General features: G+C 34.9%; 1 protein-coding gene across 1 annotated transcript; it reads right to left on the bottom strand.

Moving 5' to 3' along the window:
- Positions 1–245: 245 nt before the first annotated feature.
- On the bottom strand, positions 246–23,715 carry LOC149777000 (carbonic anhydrase-like). Its single transcript, XM_089941368.1, has 7 exons — positions 23,694–23,715; positions 21,721–21,888; positions 17,350–17,495; positions 14,389–14,481; positions 10,375–10,441; positions 4,463–4,626; positions 246–371 (listed from the first exon to the last, which is right to left on the bottom strand). The coding sequence occupies exons 1-7, from the start codon at positions 23,713–23,715 to the stop codon at positions 246–248; spliced, it is 786 nt and encodes a 261-aa protein (XP_089797494.1).
- Between the last annotated feature and the right edge of the window lie 689 nt (positions 23,716–24,404).

Below are 24,404 nucleotides of genomic sequence, written 5' to 3'. Positions count from 1 at the left end.
TATTTTAAGTGATGCATTTGAAATATATGCAACTTCAGTTCGGTTCCTGTCGAAAACATAGTCATGGTATGCCAAATAGACATTGCCAGCTACAAAGATCAACAAAAAAATCAGCATAATTTTGGATAATTCTTTATTTCAGGCTGAGAAGTTTATAGATGTGTTGGATGTTGGATGTGACGAACAAGATGTGTAATAAGTTAATGGTTCCTAGTCTTGAGATCAGGTCCTAGAGCAGCTGGAAACTAGAAATTTTTGAGAACCCGTCTGCCGTTGAGTGGTTGGACTGGTCTATAGTTGCCGCTTATGTGCTCATATCTCCCAGTGGTAGATGTCTTCTCGTTGGAGTAAAGCCTCCGGAATTTCCTGAGCTGCGAATAAATCAAGACAGGTGTTTAGATCCCAAAACCTTTCTGTGGTTCTTAATGCAAGTATAAGGAAGATAGTGTGCCTTTTAATACAGGAAGCACTGAATAGTATTGGGAAGGTCCACGAACCTGCATACATAATATTGGATGAAAATCAACCCAATGCAATACATTACCTTACATAGATCAGCTTGCATAAATTTCTATCCTCTCACATTAAATGTTTCTTCAGTTTATTTCGATCTTTTAGATACACACCCACCAACCCTTCAACTGTGAGTGAATAAATAGAAACTACATTTTCAACGGCATTTAAGTTCAATGCCAAAAGAAATCTAGGAATTTCAGTAGTAAACACACATCAGCCAAGACCAAAATATTTTTAAAAAAATCAATGGATAGGGGGACCAAGAAGCGCTGATAAACAAACCCTAGTACATGAAGGTTAGTGTATCTCCCTTACGGGTTATTTTTAGCATCACTAACCAAACTATAACGTAATCTATACCTCCTAAGAAACCATTATGCCCTGCTGTGGACTATAAATCACTAACTGGACTAAATGTCGACCACAGGCTCTCGATGTCTGTGTTAAAAAGAATTCAGATCTTAATTATACCAATGAGTCAATGAAATTCACTTTTTGCCTTAAATACATTGTTTGCAAACTAACAATCTATCGGTCTAAACATACTATGATATAGGAATACTCGATTCTTAGCAAACACATTTCATATCATTGAAGAAAAATAACTTCATACAATTGTCTCACGAAATTCTTAGAATACATGATTACAATAACAATCAAAACAACAAATTAAAGCAAACATTCTCAAATTCATATAAAAAATGGTGTATGAATTTAAAACAAATTCGTTAAACAAAAAAAATACAAATTTGTATAACGAAAATTGGATGTGATCAAGACAAATACCTATGCTCTCGAGACTTGCTTGTTTCTATCGTAGCATAATCGTCTCTGTACCTTTAGATTATGTGTCTCACAAACGTCCAGACACCCATCCCTTGGACAGTTTATATCAAAGAAAACAATGTTTTCTATGCATCAACTCCAGCCAATTCCTGATATATAGACTCCTAATTCACTTTGACTTGTCCATCTGTCTGACCGTTATCAACGAACCCTGATTAAAACTCAACCAATCTCCAAACTAGGGAAATTAAAACAATGTATTTTAGCACGACCGTAGCCTTAACACGTTACCTAAACACAGTCAGCAATTTAATTGGCTATGTTTCACGCTGACCCTGCAATGTTCACTCAATTATTTGTTGCCATATCATCCTACAAAATTTACACTTAGATAAATACCGTCACCTGACCTATGCCACAACAAAATGTCCAGGATGATGGGTCATATTCCCATCAAATTCGTAAAAATGTTCACTTCCAGAAAATACCAAACTGGTAAAGAAGGCCAGTCTTTAAATTCAAGAAAACATCATGACAAAAATTAAGCAGTAAATAAAATTTCTAAAGGTAAAACCAAGGTTCTGAACTCAAACCCAAGTAAAGATAATTAAAATATTGACATTAGTCAGGTAGACCAAACTCCTACCCTCAATTATGGACCAAGGTCAAGACCACAAATTAAATATACATTATACTACCACAGGCGAACATGCATTCATGACAATTTTTTAAATACTGATACTGTGTGATAATTTATAAATACTTCTGATATTAAAATGTAAATTGTTTAGTAACAAAATTACACGAAGAAAGCTATTCTGGCGCATAGATTATGGAAATCGGTTGCGAATAAAGAAAATATTGTTGTTTTTCTAATTTTATTTCAGTATTTTCTGTCTATGTCATACTTTATTTGTACTATTCTAGTACTGTATATGCAAGAGGTAAACTTATTTGTTTCAAAAATTGCTCTGAGACCGAGATAATGATTAGATTTTAGTATCGGCGTGTTATTACTGTCATTCTGAGCCAAAAATCAGTACACAAAATCACCCGGATGTCGCAAAATTAACAAGTAGTTTACAAACCTAGTCATAATTCAATACATTAAAAATGTGAAACAGCTCCTTTTCCCTCCTAAGCTGGACTATTAAGCTCAATATATTTATTTACAAAGGAATATTCTACTCGCGTAAACTGCGGCCTTACAGTGTAGGTCCCATCAGCGACATGCCTAGTTCATACGTATATTCTAGGGTATGCATTCAGAACATCATCGTCTCGTTTTGAATCAAGTCGAATAATTTCGACTGTGTGAAAGAGACTCAGAGATAATTATAGTTATACTCTCCAAATTACTATGTTTTTGACAGAAGAACATCAGGCTATATGTGCGAAGAACAGATTCTTATAAAATGATGGGCTTTGAAAGAAACACTCAGACATTTCAAGAATGAATGAAATACTGGCAATGATAATTTTGAATGTTACTCCTCCAATTTTGTAATAGAAAATGTAAAACAATTATTCAGTTTCGATTGCCCTAAACTATTAGTTATATTGCAAGTAGTGATGACACGTCATCTAGTCACTATGACGTAAATGAAGTTAATTCGACGCAAAAACGACCACGGCTTGAGGGCAGTTTAAAATTCCTTTTATATACATCCGAGTCTTTTTAAGCATGTGATGGAAAAGGATGAGTAAGTTCCGATTGAGTAGAGCTGGTAGGGTGCAAATTAGTACGTTATCAGAGTGAATAGAAATCACAATCATGACGTTATGAGTACCGATAATGAACTCTATACATTACGACGTTATCATGGATGCTATGCTACAAAAACATATCTCAAAATGTAATAACGGGATAAAAATGTACACAAGACCAGACTATAAGTTATAGGTGTAGCGCTCTGAGTTATCTCCGTTAAATAAGCGCCTATGCTAACAGGCCATTTATATCCACTTTTAATAATATCTCTAGGCTAACAAGCTCGGCGGACAAGTATGTATGTAAGGAGTCGAACAAAATGGCTACAAACACCTCGCACATTTACTTCGTTTTGCTGTGACGACTTGCTGAGGTCATTCTAATATATGTCTTCATTGTAATTTGATCTAAGTAAAATACTTCACAAAAGAGAGGCAACGTGTTTTAGCAAAACGTCCAATCGCCAAAGCTCAGTGGAACACTCCTTTTGTCAAATCTTCAATTTCGGAGAGGCCAAGGTTTAGATTTTGTCAGGCTCTTCCGTTTCTGAGATATGTAAATATTAAACCTAGTACAGAGTCCCACAGTGCCTAAATGGAACTAATCAGTTTAAAAGAGACCAAATTTATGAAGTGTTGGAGGATTGGTTGGTCTTGGTGGCATAGATCGTACCATAAATGCTTTAGGTTTAGTAATACTTTCCTGGTGACAGAGATGTCGCCTACAACGTGGGTTGCAAATGGTCGCCCATAATTATGTACAAGCTATCACATATTCAATTAATTGGTTTACCATTCAAGGGCTGTACTATAAGAATGTTCATTTCTCTGTCTTGCCCTTTAATAGTGACTTTGCGCCGCAACTAAGGAGACAATAAATACACCTAGACATTTTCAATCTTCAAATTTGTTGTTTCAACTAAATCTCATTTACGTCGGGATACATGATCACTTTCTGCCACATTATTTCCAATACTTGTACAAACATGGGTTAGTTAAAACCGATTTGGAAACTGCAGCAAAAATGGACTTTTACGCTGCAGTTTCCAAATCGGTGTGTGACATATGAAGAGCAGGCAGTGTTTATATACTAAATTTTGTCTTAAAAAAGTAAAGTCCAATCTACTTATGTCCTTCAAACTTCCAATGTCAGTTGTATGGAATATCAATTGTAATAGTGTTCAAACACTTAACGTTTCCAGTGATGGAGGTGAAGATGAGTGCCATATATAATCACATGTGGAAAGAAAAATGTAACTGAGTTGAATGAAACTAATGACTATCTAATTTGTTGCATAATACATCTTCTGTTTTGCAATAATTGCAGAAAATGTTATCACATACCGCGAAACGCTTAGTTTCTTTTCATAATGATTTTGATCGTCTCTGCAGTCATTTAATTATATATCCACCCACTATTTATAAAAAAAATATGCTATTTATAAAGTACCTGTTTTTCAGAAACTTCAATAGGCTTCTTGAAGACAGTCCAGATTACGTCCTCAGTACACGGGGGTGTAGTTAGGCTCCCGTTGTAGCGGTAAAACTGCAGGTTCTGCATTTCTCCTAGTAACAGGCTCTTCATGGACATAGACGGAGTGTTTGTACTCTGACCTGACCAAATATACTCATATTATTTCTTTTGTTTTTTTTCTTTCCCTATAGGTTCTCATACTTTACAGTTGAGACGTTCATTTGACAATTAATCAGTGTAGTTAAAGCATCAGTTATTTATCAGATAATACTAAATGTATAAAACGCTTGGAACACTCCCATCTCTAACCAAATATATTTAATACTTGCTGTGAGTTGCACGGTTTAAATACAAAGACATGAATAATATTTATATTTATACGAAAGCGATAGTTTGACATACTGTATTTTCTGATGAATTATCAAAATTTGCATTTCGAGAGTATAGATAAACGGCTAAATCGGTTTTTAAAACACGTATTGATCCATACTCCTTTTTTCAGACAGAAAGGAATAGGGAAATTTCAGCTCTTTGGATGAAAACCGGAATGGCCTATTTTGGTGTTAAACAAAAGCATTAATTATATGCAGCGAAGCGTGATGGAATGAAAATTCTTTTACGTTTCTAGACCACAACCGATTTTGTAAAGGGACTCATCCAGAATCTATTATTACCCAAATGTATGAGATAAATGCATCGATACATGTATTGATGCATATTAGCTTTTTTTTTAGCAGAGTGAAATAATAAAATACTTAAATTATTTAATAAAATATTTTTATTCGTTATCTAAGATGAATCATCTTGGTAATTTATTTTTTCATAAATGAGAGAATGTTGATTTGGGGATTTCCATCGGCATCTCTATTCAATACATTTTTGTTGACGAAGAAAGTAGAATGCATTCTGCTACTTATCTGTCTGTATTTAAATAAATTATTCTGAAAGTGTCTTTTGCTTGAGATAGCATACAAAATTTGATTGGATTTACTAAAATCGTGTTGAAAGCAGCAAAATAATTGTAACAAAGTCCAATATTGTTTATTGCTTTGCCTAAGTTTTGTTCACCCTAATTACACTAGTATTTTACTGAACAATTTTCATTCTTTGGTAGGAATCGATTTTATCTTTTCATTATCACAGGCTACATTATAAATCTGAAGACCTGCTCTCCAAAAGAATTTTGTTTTAAATACTCAATAAATAAAAGTTCAAAGCTGTTTTACAAACTTTTAAAATAAAACACCAAACCAAACACAAATACTATATTGCCTATCAGTCGCTGCATAATGTTTATGCCAGCGTGAAGAGAGTGTACATCGCCATAATTCAAATCATTGAATGTTTTTTATTAAGTTTACGTTGTTTTTGTATTGTTTAGTCTTTCTAATTAAAACAACAATATTTAGTACTTAGTTCTTTATAATTTCGTAAATGTCCATTGAAATATATTCGTCTCCTTTTTTATGTTACACTTGAATTGAGTCCCAATTAAATCAATCACTAAAATTCAAAATAGCGTTCGAATGGTAAAATAAATATCGTTGGCATATTAACGATAACACAAGCTCTTTTAAAATAAATATCCATCCGGGCAGGTTTATAAATGTACCCGCCATTATTTGCCTTTAAAACATGTTAATAAACATATAACTAATGACGTATGTATGCGAACCTGACGGCTTTAGTCTATTGTTCGACTTGTTATGATTTTGTATAACATTTTCTAACATTGTTTTATATACATGTATATCTCTAACTTAATTTAGTTCATCAAAAAACGTCAGTATAAAAACTGAAATCTTTAGCGTCAACACAGTAATAAAACTCGTTGATTTCTATAGGACGGTTTTCTTTTCTAGTGGTTATCACGGGTTTTGAACAATAAACAATAAAAATTGAACAGAATCGAATATCTCAGATTATTAGTCTTCTAGCTCTCTATGCAATATAATCAACTATCCTTCCTCTGATCCTCTTGAAAAATGTATGAATGTTTCGGATGTTTGTGAAGGAATGCAAACGTTTGATTTTCCCGTGAAACTAATTGCTAATTGTTTATTCTTTGGCTTTTAACATTGTTTTTCGCTTTTCTGCATTACTATGTAATGGATATACTTCGAAAAAGTTCACCATTTCTTAATTTGTATCGCTAGTGATAATATTGTCTAGTATTTTCTGAAACCGTTCTAATCTTCTAACGTGTATAGTTTTTGTAGTGGAAGCTAATGTTTAACCTGAAACCTGTAGACATTAATTCTCTGTCGAGGAAAACTGGGCGTCCATCAGAGACTACGCTTACTCTTGCTGCACCTAACACCCTCAGTTGGTTTGCTTAGAACGATGCTTCCATACAGAGACGTCTGAATGAGAAACAGCGACTATAGAAGGCCTGCTTAGAAGACAACATTTTATCATCTAAGAAGACAGACTTCAAATAAAATTAAGAGGACTGCCCGTCCAATGAAAACTGACAGAGTTGCAGGACTCATCGCTGAGCCGTGAGGCAAATGAAATTGAGCCCTACGCAGACAGGAATGATACGAACAACTTTATAATGCAAACAATCTACTGACCAAAATTATCATAAACATCTCTAATACACAATGCTGACAGCAACAAGCTGCTCACTGACAAAGGAAAGATTCTTCGATGATGGGTAGAACACTTCAACACTATTCACGATGAATATGCATCTATCGGCTAGGACTCAACAGATGGATTCAACTATTCATAAGGAGTACAAGAGATAATGCAAAACACAATAATAGGACAACTATGGAGCATCACCTTCCTGTTAACAGCTGTGGGCGAAATGCTTGCCAGAATTCTGCTGAATAACCCTGTGAATAATGTTAATCAAAGGCTCCTGCCAGAGCAGAAATGGTCAAGGAACAACCGACATGGTGTTTGCAGCTTGTGAATTACAGAATAAATACCAAAATTAGCACTCCATCTTTTACACGACATTCATCGACCTGACAAAAGCCAAATCTGAGTCTGACATACATGCAACACAGTATGTACCATTTCTTTTCAACTTGTGACAAGTTTGGTCTCACTCAGAGATTCCCCCAAGTCATCGCTCAACCACTTCAACATTGATCCTGAGTCTTGTGAAGATCTCACACAGGATTGCTCAACTTGAATGAGTCTCATCCGTACTGAAGCTGCAGACTTTAAACGCAGAAGAATTGCAAAGGCAGTGCAGAAGTAGGTGTAGCTGAAATCTAAAAACTGCAGTACATCCTTTAATATTCAAGCAAACCCAAGCGGCAACTGCTGTCTAAATTTGCAACAGAGAGTTCAGAGCAAAATTGGCTTGATTAGCCACTCAAGTACTCACAGACAACAAATCAGTGATGCCACGTACATATTTAAACTCGAAAACAAACAAAAACAACATGCAAATTAATTATTGTAACTATCACCGCAACCTCTCAACTGTCTTAGATGAATTTCCTCTCCATTAATGATGATCTTCGTCTGTTATTTTATCACATTAGCCACCGAACTGTCTTTTAGATATCACATTTGTACCACTCAGGAATAAATCTAAACGCGATGCTTTTTTTCTGCTGAATGTTTTAATCTAATGATGTACGCTGAATCATTTCGTCTGGTGTTAATCTACGGCATCCATGTTTTGTTTCAATGCATATTTGATCTTCACTCCTTCCAAAAACGCTAATAGATGTTTATTTATTATGCAATAAATCTTTAAAAGTTAATGATATAGAGTTCATTGTTGAATCACTACAGCTCATGTATTTACTAAGCAGTTTGTTTCAATCTTGAAAAGAGAAAACCCAGCAATGTCTGAATCACAATTTGTTTCAATGTTGAATCCCTAGAAATCGTTTGTTCAACGTCGTTATGCTACATAATGTATTATGCAAAACTTTGTTTTATGTAAAAGAGATAGAAGTCAACAACGTTAAATCACTGTTGGTATCCCAAGGCTATTAACATTCCATAAGACTCTTGATTCAGTGTATTAAAGTGTCAGATATTATTTAGATATCAAAGAGAAACAAATTTTATATATGTGGATGTAAGTGGGTTTAATTGTTTTTCCACACTCACATCCTACTAACGTTGATGACACTAACATTTATATTCCATTCTCTCTTAGTGTTGATTTGTGCATGTACTGCACCCCACATAACCACCATTTATTTTCTGAAGTCAATCTGTACAATATTTAAAGCAACACTTTTCAAAACTTATTTTGGTCTACTGACACAATGACAATCGATTTTGATGATAATGTTGGATTATATTTTCAACCCTTTTAACTGAGATAATTATAGTGACTAAAAGCTTTCAAAGATTTGTTTTCGCAGTCAGTAACAAACACGAATCATGGCTGTATTCGAACTCAGTAGTAAAACTAAAGCAAATAAGAAATAAGTACATTTTAGTGACTATAGGAAACATTTTGCGACTATTAACGACATGTTGGGACTATTTGTGACTTTTAATTCGTGAATATTAGCAAAGAATAGTGATACTTACCGTTTTCATAACAGAAACAATACATTCCAACAATGTTAATTATTTTTTTACTATCCTCATGTTTCCATGTATGTTTATAAATAGTATCCATGTTTCACTATGTTTCATAATATATGATGTCCTTTGCACATTTTGTTTTCTTAAATTCTTGATATATTTTTCTTATAAAAGAGTAGAAAACGATTTTAAAAAAAAAGAAAACCCAGCTGGAATTACGGTTGAAGAAAGCCTCTCTAAAAATGACTGAAAATAACAACAGAAGACGACTCCAAGTCACCATCATAATGATACGAAGTAGCAATTCAAAGAGAAAAGACAAGCTGTTTCTTTCAAATAAGCAGGGCATAGAAGGAAGTTTTAACAGATGAATTTGATCACAAGAGATTAAAGAGTAAAAGTTAAAAACATAGATAAAAAACCCCTCTAATAAACGAAGTATTACATGAAAACATAGCAAACATGAATATAAAAAGGATTTTGGTATTGTTTGGGTTTGTTTGTTGCTTGTATCGGTTATATCATTTAAAACTCGGCGACATGGTCAAAACAGCTAACAACAGGAACATAAAACGGCTAAGCCAATGCCTGGTGTAACTAGCGAGCCTGCAGCATAAAAAAAACTACGGATCATCATAAAGCAACCACTACTAAGTCGCTGATATTTATGTTTATGTTTTGTCAGTGCTTTCTGTTTCCAAGATATTTTCAGCAATAAGTACAACTGTTACTGTTTCGAAATATGTATTGTATTTCCATCTTCATTTTTCCAAAATAAGATTTAATTATTTTACAATTTTGGTTGTGGACGACATTGCCATGATGCTAAATGCCACAAATGCAATTTTGTTTAAATTCGTATATGTAGTACATTCATTCTACAGTCTGAAGGCTAGGCTATCTACGTACATACAAATAAATTGATGAAAACATTAATTTTTTTCCAACTTTTGTCCTATTTTGTTTTTAAAAATTACCACGAACATCAAATGAATAGCCTTACGAAAGGTTTTGATCAGAAAAATCGACATTTCTCTAATTGTTACACTCTTTAAAAAGGAAATCTTTTATGAGTGGAACCGGTTTATTACCGGATTAACTATTTTAAAATTAAAACTAAAATCCAGTAACGCACCTTCTCATACTACTCGCAACGCATTTAAATTTCAACTGAAAGAAGTTACAGAAGTAACATAAATATGAAAGGTATAACTGCCTAATCAATACCCGTATGTATATAATTTAACATCTACCTCATTCTTAAAATATTCAAATTATTTTGAAAATCATAACCTTTGCCTTCCACTAATGATATAAAACATATGTATTATGTTTTATGGTACATCTAAAATATATTTTAAACTTAATATTACCAGAATTTTCTACATCGGTAAGTTTGTCAAGGAACTTTTTGTAGGAATGATTGTCTTCGTTTTTCACCTGAAATTGTGGAAATATGAACATCAGGGATATTTAAGAACATGTTTCATTAAAATAGATTAATACAAATACATCTGTATATAAGAAATGATGAGCCCATCTTAGAAAATGGAGAGAAATTAAAAACTTCAAATATTATTTCATCGATGACAGAAGGAAATATTACGGAACGTTTCCAGAACCCGTATCCGCCAAATTTCACTTGGTTTAGAAAATATTTTTATCTTGACGATAGATGAAGACAGCTTCAGTTTCAGAGCCCTTTAATCACGATTCATATACAGGTCTTTTTATATTAAACTTGTTAATAAACATAAATTTTCCAACATTTTTTTGCATCTTATACCAAACTATTGGAACGCACTTAGTCATTTTACCTTGCATATAATATTTTGTCTGACCAATTAAAATGTTGGTACTCCTAAGTCGTTACGTATTTTGACTTCAGTTGCACAGTTAAGAAGATATAATTATTGAAAATACTTATTTGTTTTACAAAACAAGATGCTTTCTAATATGCAATAACAATCTCAGATTTGTTGAAATGTCCTTTATTCTATACCAATTATTGTTCTTCTGGAATAAAATTCAGCTTGAATTTATTCACTTAGGCATAAACTTAATTTTCGTCAATATTTCGTTACCTAGGATACGGGTTAACGTATATGTCTTCTATGAGCAAGAATATTACAGATGATGTAATCGTTGACCTTCAAAGTATAAACTCAAAACGTATTTTCAAGTACCTATACAATTTAATACACTGCAAATACAGAAGGAAGAGGGAAAGAGTGTACGTATGTATGTATGTATGCATGCATGTATGTATGTGTGTGTGTGTGTGTGTAGTGTTTTTCAGCAACTCAGCATAAACGTGGCTATGTAATGCCAACTAAAGGTCAAGTTAGAAAAATGCAAAAATGAATTGCATAAAAACGTAGAAAGATAAACTCATACAAATAAATGAAAACATTAAGAATAACGTGATAAAATATAAAACATCAAGATGTTAAAATTCTGTTTAAAATTATATTAAATAATAGGTAATGGTACACATGTAAGCACTGAACATAATTAAATTTATGTAAAAAACGGCATTCCCTTAAAAGTCCAAGACTTTCTAGGGAGATACGTTCTCATGCGGTTTCTGCAAGCTGTACGCATCACAATACGTCTGTCCCTCAGAATGGAAGGCGACACACTCGACAAGAATGTGATCCAATGTCAGTAGACACTAGCATCGTTTCCTTTCCGGTCAATGTTAAAACTTCAGGAGGTCTGCACGAGTCAGATATGTAGTTCCGATGCGCAATCTTCACACACTACCTTCTGAACTCTCGAATTTGTTCTGTATGCGGGATGCCGCTCTCCAGTAGTGAACGTGTTTTAAAGTTTGCTTGTCCAATACTCATTCCTAATATTTTACCAAGTATGACCTGTATGCCGAGTTATACAGTATTTGAAGTCAATATATGGAAACTTTCATTCGGCGCGGCTGACTATAGGGCAGTTTTGGCTGCATTGTCTGCTCTTTGATTACCCTTTGTATCAGGAGACTTGGCAACCAACATTACAGAAAGCTATTCACGTATTGAATGAGAACGTTATGTTTTTGTAACCTGAGATATTAACGGGTTATCAGGTTTAAGACTTTGCAAGGCTTTCAGTGTGGAAAGCGATCTGAAAACACGATGAATTTATTTTTAAGAGGTCTTCAGGTCATCGTAAAATGTTGAGAATGTAAACACTGATGCTTTCTCCAATAACCGGCTCGAGATCATGCTATGCGGGTGCTGCAAATGCAGTTCTAGCTTTGTCTCCTTCGTTTGAACCCTTTGTATTCAGTAACGTATGGCTACGACAGGAGGGTCTGATTTCACTGAATTTATTCTAAAAAAAAGAGGATTTGTTGAGGACAGTTTGTATTTGCATAGGTCAAATAGTATTTTCGACGTTTTGATACCCACGGTGTTAATTCAGAAATACCGAATTAAGCAATATTTGCAATATATATACTTTCATTTTTGATGTTTGTAACTGATGATTAATTCGTCTGCCAAACGGTGGAATGAAATATGGCTACTGAACGTATCATATGCTGTGTTAGATGTATTAGCAGATAGTTTGGTAGCATGAGGAAGTGCCAATTTATTTTTTCTGAGACAAAGTGATGATTCATTTCCCTCAACACAGATGCGTTGAAAAGGAAAAATTCTAAATACAATCAGAGTACAGTTCGCTGATTGTGGATTAGATCAAATATCTGCAGGTATGAGTTACATGCTAATACGTAAACAATAGCCATACTCATGTTTCGAGCTTACTAACGACTTGTATTACCGGAGAAATATCTTCCAATCTGCTCCTCAATCTGCATTTTTCAAGATTTATATTAAATCAAGGGTTTTGACATTTGCCACTGACGTATCTAATATGTGGAAGATAAATTACGTTACGGTTGAAAAACAAAATCCGTAATAATTTGCTCTTGTCCGTAACAAGAATAAGACAACCACCAAGACAAACCACTGGGTCGTAATGAATGCTCTGTTATCTTAAGACGAACACACATATTTTGATTTTGAAGCCATTTCTATAAACTTGCTTTCTTAAATTATGTTTATGCTTATATGAAATACGGCTGTAACAATTACTGTGCTTGAGTTTTCCAGTATAAGCAGAAACCGGTTAAAGTTTAGCTTCCCTCCCCAACAACCACTTCACGTCCAGTTACACCCCATCCCACCTTTGCTTCGTAGAACTAATTGTATTTAGTAAGCTTGTTACAAATTGAAAATAAAAAAGTATTTTTTAAAAAACGTCTCACTATTAGCCTTTCTTCAAAAACACGATTTTAACAGGAATTAAGACATTGTAATAGATCTTGCCCTGATGCAGCCAAATGCTATGCATGTACTCTAATCTAAAATATGATACAGAATAATATTAGTTATCATCTTCACTTGTACTTTTTGTAACTGCATTTATCAGAATTTTATGACACATCAGCACAACAGTGGCTACATTGTGTCAGAAGCCCACATATACGAACACAGGATCCCCGTTTTCTTCATTTGACATTTCAGGTGTCTTAAGGGTTCTGCATCTACGTCAATAAACGCTAGTTGTACACAAGCTTTTACTCCTTGCATTTCAATAGTTCTGACAATCACAATATGATTGGCACTGATAACTGCCTAAAATAGCGACAAATATGACTAAATAATTACAGGTCTCCTGTGTACCTTAAATTCACGAAAACACCAGGGGGACATATTTTGTATCAGGAAGTGTAACACATGAATTGTATTAGATTAAAAAAAGAAGCCTTGCTTATACTATAATTCTTGCAAGTTTAAAGTTGTTGATATCTTAACAGCCCCAAAATATGTTGTGGCCGCTAAAGTCGCCAAGAAAACAAAGGCGCCTCAACAGGATAGTCAAGATTACATTGATTGATAGGAATACTGTAGGGAGATGCATTAAACAAAGCGATAGAGTTCTATGTAACGATACACGAACTTCTACGGCATGTAAAGTAGCACTAAGTTGGTTGTGAGGATCTGTATTACTTATAAAGAGAATTAATAAACAATGCTGTTAAAACTTTCAAATCTTGCAGATTTATCTTAATTAAAATGCCTTATCATTTTGTTTTGTTTGCGTGTGTGTTTTGATTAAGATGGATTTATTTTCATCACTCGCTTACAGGTGCATATCTGTTTTGGGGCTGGAGGGGGCCTAAGCAGTGCCCGATTACCAAATAGACAGAGTAGGCACCGGCTAGGGGCCCATCGACAAATGATCAATGTAATTTTGATTAAATGTATTAGGAGATAATTTGTGAGGGGGGCACCAAGATTTCGACTGCCTAAGGGCCTCCACAGGGTTTAATTTGGCTCTGTGGGTAAGTAGATCACCTAATCGGAGCGTTTCTGCAATTTTACCTTGTAAAAGAAGCTCAGGACTGCCAGACCGTAGGACTTGCGAACAGCCTGACCTATACTGCCCAACTCTTCCTTAGTGTGTACAATGTGCAGCTGCAAGGATAGAATGGAATAGTTTTAATGGGGGACAGGATTCTGGTAACTTACAAAATAAGCTAACAAAATAAAATATATACGTTTTCATTATATGCAATACTAATCTTCTAATATCTAATTTAAGTTTAATCTGAAACTCTAAACTCGTTTTTTTTCCCTACAAAATTCTCATTTGCTTATTTTCTTTTTAGTACCCACACAATGACAGCTAAATGTGTTTAATACTCACATAATGACAGCTAAATGTGTTTAATACTCACACAATGACAGCTGAATGTGGTATATTTTCATGCATCCGTCCCAAATTCGTTTTAGAGCGACACTACAAATCTATTACAACCTAGACCCATGAAATTTTACACGAAATATAATAGCCATGAGCAAATAACTGATTGCATTTATCTTCCTACATAATGATATTCTTAATAAAGTTATGGTCCTTTGTGACTTGGAGTATTTCTTTGTGAGTCAGGATACTGTTTCGGTATGATTTCATAACAAGAGACTCATGTTGGCTTGATAGAGGCTACCAAAAACTTAAGTGAGGTTGTATGGAATCCTACCTGCCTTATATCGATAAAAAAGATTTAATTGTCTAATTTATAAAATTAGAATTTATTTCGTCTCTTTAAAAAGCCAAAGTGAAAAACCTGGCCTGATTCAAATCGATATCTACTAACCATTACTACCGGGTGGGAAAGGTCAGAAAATTCAGGCTAGAAAAGAAGATTGTGCCACGTCTACATACATATACCTTCTACCTGTGTTGATTTCAAATGTGAAAAATACCATCAAATTTGATGACTCTTCATACAAAAGTTGATGCTCAGCTTAATCTATTGTTGCCAAAATTAGTAGTAGCTTCCGAGGACACCATACCATTTAACAATAACTCGATAGGAATGGTTGGCGGTCACTTAGCATTTCCCAGATACAATAGACTATAATGCAGGTTAATGTAACTGCACACATATAAATTTCTGGCGTTTTGACAACAGTAATTATGATCACTCGATAAATCTAACTACAGCTCGCTTATGGCCCATGAGTAAAAATATGCATTGTTCATTTGTTTTTACCCCCGACCCTTCCGCCTTGTCCAGTCAAACTTGCACTGTGTTGAATTAATGTGCACCTTGCACTATAAAAATCCATGTATGACTTGAAATGGTCAAGAAGTTGATACGATGAATTTTTCGAACCAAAGTAGTATTGTATTCTTTTATAAACGATACATTTTGTTTTCAAGTTTCTTTCATTTTTGGAGTCATTTGACCTTGTATTTTTTCGTTCTGACTTGAAATGAGCACAGCAGAAACTAGACAATGAAATCAACTCCAACTAGAAAGAGAACCTAGATATATTACTGTCAAATAATAGGTACAAACTGAACTAGAACAGTTAATTTCCAAAATATTCCTCAAAATTGCCTGGTCCAAAACATGTACAACATATTTTTAAAACAAACACTCGTATATATGTAGCTTATTGAACATGCACAGCTGTCTTCAAACCATAGTGGTCAAGCAATTAAAATAGTATGGTCAGTGATGTTATGGATGAGTAGCATCAACGATACAGCTACGTGTTTAAGGGCGAACCTCAAACATAACTATTAATGTTTTGGACTTTGTCACTTTTTGGTGAAGTTCTTTAAAATCGAATAAAAAATTGCCGATTCGTGTGGCGGTTGATTAAATAGTTTAAGGAATTGAAATTATAATAATGCAATCCTGGTACTCCTATCATTTAGAATTAATTACAATGTATAGTGTCTGCTTTCCTCATTTAAAGTCACATGAATATATGGAAGTACTGACCAACAAGGATTCAGTCAATCACCCCGACTCCCATTAGGGACCAACCATTTTGTTTAATTTAGGGGAGGGAGCTGAGACTTTTTCAAGCCAGTATTTTCTTTTAAACCTGAAGATTAATAATTTATTTCAACTAATATAAGGAAAAACTAAGTTTTTAGTCTCTTAAATACGCATGCAGAAATACGGCACAACAATTCAAGTAGGTTATTTAGAACCGAAGTGATTGGATTAAAGTGACTAGTTCACGGATACACCTCGGTAACAGAACTGGACTTTTCCGACGGTGGGTTTCAGACACTAAGACACATCACATCATTCATAAAGGTATATCCTTGTCGGGTACACTCTCCTCTTTACATTGTACGTGCTGACCAAACGTTTACCCTATTATATTCAACATTTCTCTTCAAAGATGCAATCGATATTCCGATAATGCCAGCACACATTTCTAATAACGTTATCCATACTGGGTACACCATTCATATATTAAGGTAAATATATACATTAAAATACATACTACCTTAAATTGTATACTTCAGATATAAACACCTTAACGGTAAATTACATAAAACCTACTATTGTCCATACCCAAACACGGTACAATTTACCAGAGTTCTAAATATAAATAATAAAAGATAAAATGGTATATCCATACGAGTCATTTAAAGTATAGATACAATTAGAAATAGAACTACTTAATGTAGTAAAATATCTGAAGCAGAAACCTACTGACAATATTTTGGGATCACCGTGCCTGCACATCGCAATATGAGTCCGATAAGCACTAAAAAAAAACACGTGTAAGCGTCAGTGAAGTCAATTATACAACCGTTCTAAGGTATCACAAAGTTCTTATCTTGCCTTATTCCGTGACAGGGTCGCTGTCCCTCTAAATGAGAAATACAAAAAATATGCGAGGAACACCTTCATCATTTTAACTTTTACTTGGGCTCTTGATGGAAACAAAGTTGTAAGCTCTGACTGAACTCCCGACAAAATGATGGAGTTCTGCATGACAGTAAATTATATCGTTTTGTGAGATTACCTCCATGGGATGAACGATTCCATTTAATGTATGCTCAGAGCCACTTTTTGAAGTTTCGCCCCAGTGGAAATGAAACTGGGATACTTTATATCTCACTCCCAGTCCACCGCCTGTGATATAAGAATTCCCACTGACATCAACTTTTACTGCAACAGAAAAATAGATCAAAATTACACTTGTTAAAAGTCTAAAGAGTCTACTCAGATATAGTATTTGTTGATGATATACTGAGATGAAAAAGATATAGCTGAACATACAAGTAATGCTGCAAATGTTGTTCGACAACTTGATAAAATTTCTGGTCGACTATACGATTTATTCATCACCACATGGAAAGTATTTTAAACGAAAAAGTGATATATTCCCGAGACGAGATATTAGTATATCAAAGGGTATAACTCCATGACCCCATGGGGCCCCAACCAGGGACTTGGTACAAAGGCAGGAGTGCTAATGTGAGTACGTATATAATATTTGCTTGCATCATGTGAATAACGGATATAATTCATAGCATGGGCGCAATATCTGAATTATTCACCAACAAGATGACATATATCTGTTATTTAATTGGGACAAGCAATTTTGCTTTATTATTATTATTATTATTATTATTATTATTATATGCTTAACAGTATTAGCTAGCTAAAGTGTGCAAACTTTCAAGAAATAGTAGTGGGCTTCTTACGATATACTGCGTGGTAATGTGAGCTTTGTACCGTCTATATTCTGCTGCGTATGGTGGTATTCGCACAGACAATAATGTGCACAAAAACTGCATTGTAGGTTTCAGTTCTGGCACTCCTGCGTGACAGGTCGCCATGTTCACCACTAGACGATGCATTTGACAAGAAGACGGATAATGTTCTTTGGTCATAATGTTATCAATGTCTATGACAGGAGTAAAAAAATAATAATTGATAATTCAATCTTGCAAAATCGACTATTTTCCCTACTTGCATGAAGTGAGAGATTTTTTATATTCCAGTTCAATGTAGAAAGTATTGAAATATAAGTCATGACCCTATGGTCCCATCTCAGAAATTAGCCTATGTGAAAGTGGCCCATGAGAAAGTAGACCATTAGAACATAATCCAAGAGAAAGTAGGCCAAGAGCGGGAATGGTATAGTGTGATAGTTAAGTATGTGATAATGTTATATTCTAAATATGCATCACATTGAGTGAACCTTTATTGCAATGAACTGAAGAAGACATCAGTCAAAAAGTGTCCTCCCCTTTGATCGCATTGGCCCAAAAGGGACATAACCCAACCAGTAACATTGATTTGTGGAGACATGAAATATAGAATCATGTAAAATACCCCGAAGAACTATGCGAGTGGGTTCTTAAAGGTTGGAAATAAAATCAATCCAGAGACAACATCGGTATAAGGCAAAAGGTAAGTTTTGGTTCGAAATGAATTGGGTAAATGTTTATTAAAACATGGGAGATGGATTAAAAACTTTATTAACTTGAAATTGTTCTACATAATGACCCCAAATCTCCTCCTAGTGACTTAACTCAGAGGTAGAAGTGGTTTGGGGAGGATGGTGAACGTATACTATTTCATTCAGAATATAAAGTGAATATGGTAAAGTATCTTTTAAAATAACACGGATGAAATACCTTTAACTAAAAACTTGAAAGAGTTCAATATGTACTTCCTGATCATGTGATCTCTCTCAAGAACAGAAAACGGAGGTAGCAGCAGTGGTAAATCCATGCGGCCTACGTGTGTGTTGATTAAGGGGTTATCGAAAAATAAGTGAAGAAATAAACTTAAACCCAAATGTATCCCGAAAGTAATTCTTAACCCGTGGCCCTAGCCAGGGCAGAAACCGGGCGCAGAAGCTGTATAGAGAATAGCGGAGTATGTCATGTTATTATATTCCAAATGAGAACTGAACTGAGTAAGGGTGTATCGAAGAATAAGTGATTAAAAGATTAAACAAAAGCTGTAATCTCAATGTGCCCTCATTATAATTCTTGGGCCTATGGCCCCATCTACGGACAGAACTCACAGGCAGAAATGGTACTCAGAAAAGGGGAACATGTGATGATATTACATTACAAACATGGAGTAAGGGATTACGAGCTGTAAGTAATGCAAAATTATTTCTATAATTTGGGTATGTAGTATTCCAAACATAAACGTAACTAGCAAAGAGTTTATGGAAACATAAGTGATGAGAAAAGCTTGAACCAACAATTTTAAAAAATTGTGTCCCTTTTAGAATTCTTGACCCTATCGACAATCCCCAGGGGCAAGAGTGGTAGTCAGAGAAGGATGTGTGTAGTGTCAAATTATTCCAAATCCAAAACGAATCAGGGAAAGGCTGTACTACGATACATAACAGAAAAAAATGTTAAACAAAATGTCTCCATTACAATTCTTGTACTCATGGTCCCATCTGGGAACAGAACCTAACAATTTGGGTGGTACCAATAGAAGGGGTGTATGCGATGATATTATATTCCGAATATGAAGTGAATTTTATATGGGGTTACTGAGTTACAAGTGTTGAAAATTTTTTTAACGAACGGTGGCCTAAGGGGTTAGAGCGGCTGCCTCGGATGCAGGAAATCGAGGACTCGAATCCCGGTCAATTCATACTAGATACTTATAAAAATGGTACTAGCAGCTACCTTGCTTGGTTCTCAGCATTAGGAGCTTATTGTTTGGACTGGTCAGTCTGGTGTCCGGATAATGTGACTGGGTGGGACATGATGCTACGTCTGCGGCATGATTCCATAGCGCTAGACATCACTTTAAACTGTCAAACTGCAGCAGTACGAACGATATGACTAAAATTCTTGAAGCTACGTTAAAATCCAAAAGACACAATCAAACACATTTATGAAGTGAATTCGATAAAGGGTTACTGAGTTACAAGTGCTGCAATTTATTTCTAAGCAAAAACTGTTCATAGACAACCAACAAATTGCCATTCCAAACGATATAAGGTACCTTTTCAGGGGTTTTCTGATCGTATTATGATCGGTAAGGTGTACAAACTAATTAGTACGAGTGACAATAATTTGGACTGATTCTGTTGAATGCTTTATGCATTTTCTAAAGTACAGAAAACAGAACCAATTAAATGTTTGCTTTCGGTTGTCATTACCTTTTTACAGACTTATATGAATGTTATTATTACATCAGTTGCATGTCATCGTAACCGTAATATTATGAAAGAAAGGCTACACGCATATTATACATACCAGGGGTGTCTTTCGGCTTCTGGACCAGACACTTGTTTAACCTTTTAATTGTTTTTGTTTGGAACGGTTCGTGACCCTGGTTATAATACAAGCAAACACATTCATTTTTCAAAATTCAGTTGAATAATGTTCCCAAAACATTTATTAATGATGCGATGTGGCAACATTCTGCTTTAGGTAGAGACATAAAAAATATAATTGATATGTTTTTCGTTCCATTAATCCGTTCTTAATCACACCTTGTTTCATCGAAAATTCACGAAACCTGGTTCCATGAAAATAGTGCCCGCTTGAAAAACAGGTACAGTGATATGTGTAACGGATATAAGGGTTTATACTATAAGAAGTAATGCGTCCTTAAACCAATCAGAAATTATCATGTGATGATCTACATTTAAATAGGAAGCAGATCTGTGAAATTTATTTTGTAATGCAACATTAAACTATTCTTGTTTATGTTTTGTTTGCAGCCTTTGTTTCCAGTTGACAGAAACTTCGATTCATCCATTTTTTTTAGACCTATGGGTTTTCAGATCAGTGAAGTCCATGAATATAGTACCATTATTTTATGCCACCGGGCATACCACATGTCATTGCAAGCAAACAGTGATACATGTCTATGTGTGATATGGATTTTTAACGTAGCTTTAAAACCATTTCAGTCATATCGCTACGATGTCAGCAGTGTGACAGTTTATAGCGATGTCTAGCACTGGGGCATCATGCTGCAGACATGTAGCATTATGTCCCACCCAGTCGCATTATACTGACACCAGGCCGACCAGTCCTGACACCAGGCTAACCAGTCCTAACACTAACCTCTTAATGCTGAGCGCCAAGCGAGGCAGATGTTAGTACCATTTTTGTAAGTCTTTGGCCGGGGATCGAACCCACGACCTCCCGCATCCGAGGCGGAAGCTCTAACCACTAGGCCACCGGAGCGGTGTGATACATGTCGCGGGAATAAAATTTCAAAGCGATAGCGTGTATGTAAAGGAAGCGTGACGAATACACAGATGGACAAGCAAACGTCTGATAGTTGGATGGTTATCGTATCCAAGATACGTGAAGACAAAATCAAAATAAATACACATTTCCCTTGGTTATGTCCTTTGATAAGTGTTCAGAGTGTGAAAACCGTTGATACTCACCCGAATGTCCATTATTCGTAACTCTGTGTACATGAGCGTCATCGTAGCCGTGGAACTGTATAAAACCAAGCAGTGGTTCGTATTCAACATCTGCTTCTCCTGGAATATCGATAGGAGATTGCATGTTCCCGGAACAGTTCCTATAATGATCCGCCCAATGGGAGGGACCTGCAAGGACAAGACAACCACTTCATTTCTGGATCCATTGATCAATAACCAGAGCAGAGATGACCACTGGCAAATTATTCAAACCAATATCACTTTTTAAACATCTTTAGCTGAGAATCATATCCAAAATTATATGAATATTCAGGATTTACTTAATTTTTTCAAAAGAATTGAAGAAACATGCTGAAGACCTGTTATAGGTATTTGAATCTTTGAGATGGTGAAAGTGACTTGGCAGCGAACATTTTCCCGACCCCTGGAATAATGTTTATCCTATATTCAAATTTTGCCAAAAGGACAATTGCTTCTCAGAGGATTTACAAAGTTTGTAAAATGTCCCCTCTACCCATTGCAATTTCATTGGGTCAACATTTTTTCACACTCACAAACATAACATACACACATTAATGTCAATAGCTGGAATTAGCCCCTTCCCCATACAAGGAAGTAAGAAAATATAGCAAGTCAAAAAATGAGAAACAATCGGTGATCAGTGAGTTGTTACCCACATTACAAACTGTGCTGTAATCCAAGGAATTAACAAAGAAACGCATGAGAAGGAAATGCTAAACAAAGTGTACAGAAAGAACTCTGCAAAGCGATTTACAATAATCAGTGAGAAATTATACGACTCAAACCAAGAACAGCAGGCGAACAGACCTTTTGCTAGTACGTCATGTTTGAAAAAGATAAAGCTTCCTACGAAAACGAAAACATAAGGTCAATAACGCCAAGACGAAGCCTCTAACTTACCGAGAGTTTCTCTATTTGAGTTATTGTTTTGTTACTTTATCGTTGCCGTTCATGTTTTTTCTAAATTTGTATGTGTGTTTTGTTTACCCACCGGACGTTTCATTGAGGTCGCACCTCCTCTGCTGATATAAATGTATAAGTAATTAAATCAATCTCTCAAACAAAGAGTTTACCAAGACCAATATGATATCGTGACCGAGAATCATGTAAAATTTTTGTTATAAATCTCCGCGGAACAGATTTTGGTTTTGAAAAGAAGTTTTGAACCTAATCATGTCCGTATCCCCACTACACCAAGTCTGATGAATAATTTGCAGACTATGTGTATCAACTCATTAAACATAGCTAAAATATTGCAGTTATCTCTTATCACTTTAGGTATTTTTATATATCGCTGAGTAACATAAATCACGTTTGTGTTTTTGTGTCTGCCTCGAGAAAATATTCTAGCTGAATTTGATTGTTTGTCCAGCATTACGTCGTCATATACTACTAAATTATTAATAAATCCATTGAGGTCATCTACAGATGGGGTTTCATCAATATCGCTAATAAAATTAATAATGGAATCACCATCTTCGTCCAACAATCTTGCATTTTCATTAAAATCTTTTAAGTACATCGTAACATTTCTGATCACGAACTGATGGATCTACTAAATACAACTTATCCCATCTGAGCCATCTCATTTTCAGATTAAGCAGTTATTGCGTTTTACCCGATCCGGAAGGACCTATTATAATCATTCTGATGGAATTCGGTAATGCTGAAATTTGTTTGACTGGCTCTTGCCTTCGTGTCGCTGAGAAATCAATGACATCGATGTTGTACAAATATAACAAATAATATAAATTTATATTGTGTTCGATGTAGAGCATCCACCCCCACAAGTGGATTAACAATAGTAATAACAAAAAATAAAAAGCTTGCACTTACAGGTAAATGTTTAAAATGTGGTACAAATAAATATAAAATTATCTCCGGACACAAAGTGTCTGGTGGTGATATCGCTGCTTCATTAGAAAAATTGCCAGGAACTCCATGGGATATACCTAGGAGAAAAACATCTTCCATGATATAAGTATTGTGGTCATGGAACTAGACTTGATATCCGACTTGACGAGCGAGATCAACCAAGACCTGGAGAGTATCCAATAAATGCTATTGATCAAGCATGTCACGTTCATGATGTAGCTTATAAAGGTAAAGATCTGCAATACCGACAAAAATGCAGATGTGAAGTTGATTCTCTCGTTAAATTCCATAAAAAAAATAAATGTATTAGAGAATCATTACCAAATTGGTTGGTAAGATCTGCAATGAAAGCTAAATTATTATTCGGAGCCGGTCATTAATCAACCGATTATTATAAAATAATGGAATCGATTTATTATAGCCCAAGAGGTTATTGGAGGGATAAAGCAGCGATTAATAAGCTCGCTGATGCAGCAAATGGTACACTTAATGTTGCTGAAAATTGGTTAGCACGACAGGCAATATGGCAAATGTATTTACCACCACCTAAAAAAAATTCAGCATACATATTTTGATGTCACCACTCCTAATGAAGTTCATCAAGCAGATATTTTATTTTTACCACACGATACAATTAAACTTGATAGAAGTAAATCACGTATATACAAATACGCGTTGACTGTCCTTGACGTTGCAAGTAGATATAAAGAGGCAGAGCCATTATCAACTAAAACAGCGGTTGAAATTTCTTCTGCTTTTGAACGAATTCATCAACGAGGACCCTTGCG

This window comes from Sinohyriopsis cumingii, chromosome 18 (genome assembly GCF_028554795.1).
Source record: "Sinohyriopsis cumingii isolate HCF-2022 chromosome 18, ASM2855479v2, whole genome shotgun sequence".
Taxonomy (NCBI): Eukaryota; Metazoa; Mollusca; class Bivalvia; order Unionida; family Unionidae; genus Sinohyriopsis; species Sinohyriopsis cumingii.
Note: the sequence above shows the minus strand (reverse complement) of the source record. Positions and strands in the feature narration are given on the sequence as shown.

Excerpts from the sequence above, each read along its gene's own strand:
- LOC149777000 (XM_089941368.1), bottom strand. The coding sequence starts at position 23,715 with ATGGAAGATGTTTTTCTCCTAG. Across the intron at positions 17,496-21,720 it reads TACGAATAATGGACATTCGG|TAAAAGTTGATGTCAGTGGG; the intron begins GTGAGTATCAAC and ends TTTCTGTTGCAG. Across the intron at positions 4,627-10,374 it reads TACCGATGTAGAAAATTCTG|GTCAGAGTACAAACACTCCG; the intron begins GTAATATTAAGT and ends ATATTTGGTCAG.